The sequence below is a fragment of the Hippopotamus amphibius genome, chromosome 15 (genome assembly GCF_030028045.1).
Source record: "Hippopotamus amphibius kiboko isolate mHipAmp2 chromosome 15, mHipAmp2.hap2, whole genome shotgun sequence".
In the NCBI taxonomy this organism is placed as follows: domain Eukaryota; kingdom Metazoa; phylum Chordata; class Mammalia; order Artiodactyla; family Hippopotamidae; genus Hippopotamus; species Hippopotamus amphibius.
This window is the reverse complement of record NC_080200.1, coordinates 20,098,891-20,108,113: the sequence shown is the minus strand read 5'-3', so window position 1 is coordinate 20,108,113 and position 9,223 is coordinate 20,098,891. Positions and strand designations below refer to the sequence as shown.

Genomic DNA, 9,223 nt, shown 5'->3' with positions numbered 1-9,223 from the left:
AAAAAAAAAATTCTGTCTTGAACTTCTAGAGGTCGGAAGCCTGAACTAGGTATTAATGTGTTTAAATCAAGACATCTGAAGGGAGACTTCCAAGGTGGCGCAGTGGGTAAGAATCTGCCTGCCAATGCAGAGGACATGGGTTCCATTCCTGCCCCAGGAAGATACCACATGCGGCAGAGCAACTAAGCCCGTGTGCCACAACTATTGAGCCCATGTGCCACAACTACTAAAACCCACGCACCTAGAGCCCGTGCTCTGCAATGAGAGGCCACCGCAATGAGAAGCCTGTGCAACACAATGAAGAGTAGCTCCTGCTCACCGCAACTAGAGAAAGCACATGTGCAGCAATGAAGACCCAACACAGCCAATAAAATAAATAAGTAAATTTATTTATTAAAAAAAAAAAAGACATCTGCAGGGCTTGGATCTTTCAGGATGTTCCAGGTGAGAATGAACTCCCTCTCTGATTCCAATTTCCAGGGGCCACACGGTTATGGTCCTTTCTCCATCTTCAGTGCCAGCAGCATAGCATCTTCAAATCTCTTTCTGATTTCAATTCATCTTCCTCTCTCCCACTTTTAGAGGGTCATTGTGATTATATTAGTCCAGGTTGGATAATTTGGGCTAATATTCTTAAGTACATGACTAGTAACTATTTCATCTACTATCTTAATTACCCTGCTATGTAAACAAATATAGTTCTTTGGATTAGGATATGCCATCTTTTGGAACTCCTTATTCTGCCTGCTACAAAGTCATTTTAATACATAGTTATTTGATGTCACTCAAGAGCTATTATATTTGAAAGATCAGAAAACATATCACCACCTATAAAGTGAGTGAAAAAATTTTTATCAAAATGCATACAGATCCTTGTTTGGAAGACTAAAAATATGTATACTTGACTCTAACTCAGGACCACCACCTTGCTACCCAAAGTGTGATCCACAGACCCAGACCTGCAGCTTCAACAACACCTAAAAGCTTGTTAGAAATGCAGTCCCTGGGTCCACTAGAGACCTGAAGAATCATAATTTGCATTTGAACCACAAACCTTGGTGATTTGCATACAAAATGAACTTACAGAAATTCTGGACAAAATAGATTTTCTTACCATCTCAATGTTGGCATTTGGGGCAGGAAAATTACTTGTATTGGGTGCTGTGGTATATAAGAAATTAGTCTCATACCTTCAGACATAGGTTAAAATCACCATTGTTTGGGAACTGCTGACCAGAATTTGAGAACTGGGGGCATCCTGACAAATTCCAATCAAGATTCAATTCCTTATTTGGTTTATATCTTTAAGCAGAACTTTAATCCCTCTGAGTCCCATTTCTACAATGGAAAATGGAGTTCATAAAAATTCCATCTCTTAGAATGCACTGTTGCAAAATTACACTTGACAGTCTCTGTAATATGCTAAGTTAGAGGTGCATAATGATATCTATATATCTTTTATAGTTACAAATATTTTATAATGAAGGAGTAAATGCCAGCTCTTAACTGCTGATATAAGTAGTAAGTTCTAATTGGCTTTGAAAAACTATCATGAAACCAAGAAGTCTAACAATCAAAGTTTTATATTAAAAGAACAAAATTATCCTCCTTTTTTAACAGGGGAATAGTCATTTTTAGAGATTTCAGGGGTTGTGTTCCCACTACAAATCAAATCTTTGAGGACCCAAATGACCTAGTCAAGATAAATCTTCAATATTATATTTTAGGGAAAATTTGAACTCAGGGATGCAAAGAGGTACTGGGAGGCTTAGAGCTTTATAAGCAGGAAAGTTAAAGGGGAAGAAGCTATAACAACTGAAATCACCAAACTTCAAACGCAGTCTCCTAGGAACAGAGAATCAGCATAAAAAACGCCATTGGTTCAGACCAGTGTCTCCAAGGGAAATCATGTACCTAGAGGCTGGAGTAACAAGAGGAAAACATAACTGATGAACTTACAAAGGAAGCTCTAAATATCTCCTCTGCTGCAGTCCCTCAGCATGTGCAACTTTTGGTTGGACAGCATGTGGTTATTACTTTCGCAGTCCTAAATCTGGCTGCGATACCAACGCTTGACCTCTTCCTACTCTCCTGTCTGGAGACAGAGTTTGGTCTACAGCAGCAATCACTGAGGGAGGAAGTTTGAGTTTCACAGGGAAACCTCCCACACAGAGTTCCCAAGCAGGTGAGTCTGAGAGCTCCACAGACACTGCAGGAGAGGATCAGAATGGATGGAAGCCAAAAACATGTACCTGAAAAGTCACCTGAGGACCAATCCAGCATAGCCCAGATGCCAGGGATCACTGTGATTCTTTGCTGGCTTTCCTAATAATGTATTTACTCATGATGCTGTAAAGTGAACATTCCACTTGCAAAGGCAAGTGTCAGTGTTGGCAATTAAATGGTGCTAGTCGAAGCCCAAGAGAAGAAGGAATGAGAGGCATAAACTGCTTCCAGTAAAAGTGAACCATGAGTCTAAGGATCTTGTTAATTGACAGGAGTAGATGAATAAGGTATTATCTGTGGTGGGATTTCTTTTTATTTTAAGATGGGGCATATTAGACTATGTTTCCATAGACCCGAGAAATATCTAGACTAAGAGCTGTTTGCAAATACATCCTTGCAATATCTCTGCATGAATCATAGGAGGGTGAGTCAAAAATTATCCACACTGTGATCATATTACAACTTCTGTAAATTCTGCAGCAAGAGTGCGGACAATTTTTGACTCACCCTCGTACATATCACAGTACCTTCTCTCACACTGGATACTCACATAAGAAATAAAACTTACGTAGGTTAAAAGATGTATGCTAGTGAAGTTTACTTTGCATATGTTTTATTACCTGTGAGGCTGAATATATTTGTGGGTTTGTTAGCCATTTAGTTTCTCTGTTGAAGAATGTCTCTACAACGCTCTTTTTTTTTTTTTTTAAACTCTTTATTGGAATATATTTGCTTTACACTCTTGTACCAGTTTTTGAGGTACACCAAAGTGAATCAGCTGTATTTACACATATATCCCCATATCCCCTCCCTCCCACGACTCCCTCCCACCCTCCCTGTCCTGGTCCTCTAAGGCATCACCCATCATCCAGTTGATCTCCTTTTGTTATATAGCAACTTCCCACTAGCTATCTATTTTACAGTTGGTAGTGTAAATATGTCTATGCTACTCTCTCACTTCCTCCCAGCTTCCCCTTCGACCCCCCACCCCAGCCCCGTGTCCTCAACTCCATTCTCTACATCTGTATCTCCACTCTTGCCCTGTCACTGGGTTCGTCAGTCTACAACGCTTTTGTTTTGTATAGTAGTATCTTGGTGTTGTTATTCCTTTTTATTATTGAATTCTTTGAGAGAAAGAATTTTTTGTTTTGTTTTGTTTTACAAAAAGGCAGATTCTTTGCCATTTAGTTCTTTTATATATGTATAGATTTATTTGTATGGATTGTATAAGAATGTATAAATTTTGCCAGTCAAATCTATCAGTCAGTCATATAGCATTCTCTCCATTGCTTAAAAGAGAATTTGAGATATAATTGTCATATAACAATATATGAGTTACAGGTGTAAAACATAATGATTCAATATTTGTTTATATTGCTAACTGATCACCACAGTAAACTTATCATCTGTCACCACAGTCCTAATTTATTTCTTGTGATGGGAATTTTAGGATCCACTCTGTCTTTGCAACTTTCAAATATGCTATAAAGTATTAGGAACTATAGTCACCATGCTGTACATTACATCCCGTTCATTGCTTTTTTATTGTTATTTTTCTTACCGAAACAATTTAGTTGTCACTTTAATATCTTAATGTGTCAATCCTTGCTGTAAGCAGAAAAGGAAAGTGAAAGTTCTTTAGCATTCTTAGTGGTAATAAATAACATTTTATACGCATTTACTTCTACTTTCACATCTGTTATTCCTTACCATTCCTTTCGGCCTTCATAGTAAATCTATTTCTCAAAGTTGTATCACCTTTGGCCATAATTCTTTAGCATTTGGATAAACATCACCTTTATATTCTATAAGCATATTTGAATCCATCTATCTCTATATGAAGTGAAATTATAATTTAGATACTGCTCCCTCCCCACATTGTAAATATTATTTTATTATATTATTATATTTCCAAGTCTTTAGCAATTTAATCTTGAATTAGTGACCCATGTTAGTATCATTAAATTCTTACTCTTTCATGTTTTTTTTTTATCAGTGAGTTGTAGATTTTCATTCAATTTTGTTACCTACTGATGTTCAGGAAACAATATATTTAATCTAATTTCACTCTCACTACACTAATATTTTTTGTTCCATAAGTTCTCAGTTTCCTTTAAAATCTCTTTCTAAACTATGCACTTATACCTATTCATGTACTTTTCCACAAATGTATGAATACAATCCTGAATACCTCTTAAATGGTCTTTATGTTTTAGTGATAAGTGGTCATTATGTTTAATGTTTTCTACATTCATCCCCTTTTATTTCTTTCTCAAAAAAATCCTCAGGGACTTGCTTCCAATCAACTAGTTTAATGCTGGTTCATTACTTAAACGTCTGTATGATATTCCATGGTGTGCCTGTGTGACTCACACATTCAGTGGCCTATAACATTATTTACCAATAAATGTCTATTATATCACTGCTACATAAATAGTTTGGGATTGCTAGTTTAAAACTGTGCTTCTCAACCAAGTCTCTTCCAGGAGACACTAAGCATAGGTGTTTTTCGCTGTCACACTGATGAAGGGTAGGTGGTGGGCCGGGATGATTCTGAACATCATACAAGGTACAAGGCAGACCCCACCACACAGAATGATCTGGCAGAGAATGTCCAATAATGTGGAGATGGAGGTACCCTGATTTAAAGAATCCCTGTGTTTCTAACTTCAATAGCTGTCTTAGGTGGTTTCCACAATGTTCCTGATTTCACATTTCTGCCAGCCAAATTAGAGAGTTACCCTTATGCCTTTAATACATGTTTAAAAGTTTCAAATCCAATCAACATTGTTTCCCCAGGCTGAGGATTGTGACTGAGATTTCTTCATTTTTTCAAACTATTACCATACACTTTGAGCAAAGATTCATATATTTGATCTGCATGTCATTTCCTCTTATTATCTATTTCTCAACAGCTGTATTTCCAATGATTTTATAATTATTGTTCTGCAATTGACTTTTGGTTGGGCATTTTTGACCATAAAAAGTTCTAAGTTTTATAGAGTTGAAACTGTCTCTCTTCTTACTTCTGATTTTCTCAACTTAATTGTGATATTTTTCCCACCTGTAGATTTTATGTGTTTTTTATATTCACCTAAAATAGTTCAATTTTATACTTTTTTAAAGATATGTTAGATGAGGAACCACTTTATTTTCTTCCAGATAGATGGCAGTTTATTCCATCTTTTATTCAATAATCTAGCCTTTTCCAACCAAATTGAAATACAACCTTCCCATAGAGTAGTTTTCATCTCTAAGGGGACCTAATTCCTAATCATTCAACAAATACTAATAACACACCTGCTATGTGCCAGAAAATTCTGGCTACATTATATGTTATATTATCTTGAGTTAAGTCTTCTCTAAATTAATTATTAATTCATGTTGTAATTGTTCAATTACTGCTATTGTGTATTATGTTTCACGCCATTTTTGAGGTTCCATTTAGATTTGCTTAATGCAATTATATGAAATTACCCTTTTAACTGGTTTCATGGTTTTTTTTTTGTCATAATTTTTATTTCCTAATGTATTGTTTTCTTAAGTCTGGTTTTTAAATAAATGCACATATACTCACATAACTTTGGAAAAATAAGAAGTAAACTTGGTAGTTGAAGTCTCTGTTGATGGGGAACTTGCGTTACAATGGCAAAGTCACAGTGCCGTGAAATAAAACAGTGTTGTGAAATAAAATACAGTGTCCTCAGGCTTAAATCATGTAAAGAAAACTATCCAGAATAAGAGGATACATTTTCAAGACCTGTTCAGGCTTTTTAGAGTACATTTTGGAAAGGCCTTTGCATGTTGGCTAAAGACCAGAACTAGAATTAAAGTGTGTGCATTCGATCTATAAAAAAGCAAAAATATTAAGCCCAAGAATAACAAACAAAATATGCCCCATAAGACAGAGGCAGGGCTTGCTTTAATCTCTTTCAGTCCACAAAAAAATTGGTCCCATAATGTGCAAAAGACTCAGGACAAACAAGCCTTCTACTGCTTCTTATAACACATACCCAGCGTTTGTAGTATTTTGTATATTACCATTTCTGAATTGTTAGTTTACTCCTTTTGCTTATTTTTCTCTTAGGATATTAAATCCTTATGTTTTCTCTTATCATATAGATATCACTCTTTCTGTCCTTGGAAAAAGAGGTATTATTCTTTATGGCTCTTCCTGGGCATGAAGGAGATGAAGCTAAAGTTGGAATGTTGTCCAGCCAGGGAAGATTTTTTTCCATCATGTTGTCTCATGGGACATTTAAGCTTATTAGATCCTTTTCCATCATGTTATCTCTCTCTCTCACATATTTTTTATTTGTTTAAAAAGGGGGCAGAAATTAGCCATAGCAAAATGGAACCCCAAGTTTATATTTCCCTTGGAAGCATATGAACTGGAATTTCTGGGTACTATTTAAGCATTCTTTAGGAGAAAGTTAATCTGATCTGACTAACTTGAGTTGTCACCACCCATGACCTAAGGAGGGTGGTTCTGGGTGAAAAACTCATGATAGTAACACATCCCAGGAGACCATGGTGTGCGTGTGTGCCTGTGCCTTGTGAAGCGAGAGCAGTTCTTACAACAGAGACACCTGGACTCATAAATTAAAGTGAAATAATGTGACAGAGGCCAGAACTCAGAGAAGGTACTAAGTAGGGGATCTGCTTTAATTTACAGGATTCCTCTGCAACTTAATTCATAAAGTACAAGTGACAACTTAGAAAAAGGGATTCTCTGTTTACTGAGGTTATAGCTGTAGCACGGAGGCCACCATGTTCCTCCACTTCTGACACCAGCTCTAATCACTCCCCCTCTTGCTTATTCCTCTGAGGCCCTGGCTTCCTTGTTTGGTTTTGAATACCTGAAACAAGCCTCTTTCTCAGGTCTTTTGCAGTGTCCATTCCCTCTTCCAGGCACACACTTCTAATATACTAGATCCTTCTCTCGATTTCTTGAAATCACTTCAAATAACACCTTGTTTGCAGGCCTTGTCTGAACACTCAGCACAAAATAACGTCTCCTGGTACTCCGTGTTTGATACCTGTCTTTGTTTTCTTCATAGGATCTGTTACATTCTGACATATTATATAATATATTTATTTGTATATCATTTTTCACCATCCTTGAATTGTGGAAGATTTGTTTTTCAGCACTCTCTACTTATTCCCTGTATGTGCTAGGAACATGTTGGCTCAATATATACTTCTCAAATGCATGAAATAATTTTGCATTAAAAATGTAAATACATGAACTCTTTGGAAATATGATGCAAATGGGACAAAAAATTCTAGTTAGAAGTGACATGGGGTATACCCTCAAGGAGTATTTGTCTATACACAACATATTAATATCAATTTCTTGCCAGCAAAGCAGAAATTATAGTATTTCAGTTAAGTGAGTTATGGCCATTTTTGTGAAAATTAGTCATGTTGCTTTCTTTTTTTGCCAATAGTCAGCTCCACCTCATGGAACCAAGGAACAATACACAAATATCAAAATTTCTTCTTCTGGGACTTTCAGAGGAACTAGAACTACAGCCCCTCATATTTGGGCTTTTTCTTTCCATGTACCTGATCACTGTGTTTGGAAACCTGCTCATCATCCTGGCCGTCATTTCAGACTTCCAGCTCCACACTGCTATGTATTTCTTCCTCTCCAACCTGTCCTTTGTAGACATCTGTTTCACTTCCACCACTGTCCCAAAGATGCTGTGGAACATGCAGACTGAGAGCAAAGTTATAACCTATGAAGGCTGCATTATCCAGCTGTATATGTATTTAATCTTTATTGGATTAGATGACTTTCTCCTGGCTGTGATGGCCTATGACCGGTATGTGGCCATCTGTCACCCTTTGCACTACATAGTCATCATGAACCCCCGGCTCTGTGGACTGCTTGTTCTGGTGTCCTGGATCACAAGTGCCCTGAATTCCTTGTTACACAGCTTAATGCTGTTGCAATTATCCTTCTGCTCAAACTTGGAAATCCCCCACTTTTTCTGTGAAATCAAACAGCTGATCCAACTTGCCTGTTCTGACACCTTTCTCAATAATATGGTGCTGTATTTTGGAGCTGGGCTTCTAGTTGGTGGTCCACTGGCTGGTATTCTTTACTCTTACTCTAAGATAATGTCCTGCATATATGGAATCTCATCAGATCAGGGGAAGTATAAAGCATTTTCCACCTGTGCATCTCACCTCTTAGTTGTCTCCTTATTTTATTTTACTGGCTTAGGAGTGTACCTTAGCTCTGCAGCTACCTATAGCTCACACTCAAGCACAACAGCCTCTGTGATGTACACTGTGGTCACACCCATGCTGAACCCCTTCATTTTTAGTCTGAGAAATAAAGCCATAAAGAGGGCTCTAAGAAGATTCTTTGGGATGGAAACTTTTATAAAAAGGCCATTTGTCCTGGGGCTGAAGAAATGCACATGATATCAGGGCTCAAAGCCTCAGAGCCAGATATTGTGATTCTTTGATAAGATTGTGATAACAGCAATTGCTTCTTCAATTTATTGTCTAGTAGATCCATTACTTTGATTTCATCTTCTCTATACAATATAAAAACACCCTTTATTAACTTTTCTGCTCTCTGTCAGCTTTTTCCTTTGTCATTTTTCTACTCTCTCAAATTGATTCAAAATCTTATATGAAATATATATATAAATTCCTATGTATCTCATGAGACCTCTTGCATTTCTTAAGAAAAATTCTTTTGAAATGAAATACTTTATTCTGAGTATTTTTTCTTTCATTTTACTAAAATAATAATCATGAATTGTGCTCCTTCTATGGAAAAAAAATTAACTAAGCAAGCAAACCAATTACATATTTTATAGGTGAATAAAATATGAAACCACAGTTTATCACTTTTTTGTGCAGCATACCTTGGAACATCACTACCATAATTGTTCTTTCTGAAAATGTAGACATTAACAGTGTGTTTCATAATAGGTCATTTGGTTTTCCTCCCTCATATTTTACTGCTCTCTATTTA

The 9,223-nt window shown here is 36.6% G+C and overlaps 1 protein-coding gene across 1 annotated transcript; it reads left to right on the top strand.

Annotated features, from left to right (window-relative positions):
* The first annotated feature begins 7,689 nt into the window (after positions 1-7,689).
* Positions 7,690-8,661, top strand: LOC130837001 (olfactory receptor 7A17-like). The gene has a single exon (XM_057709732.1). It carries the CDS (start codon positions 7,690-7,692, stop codon positions 8,659-8,661), a length of 972 nt encoding a protein of 323 aa, XP_057565715.1.
* Positions 8,662-9,223: the final 562 nt, after the last annotated feature.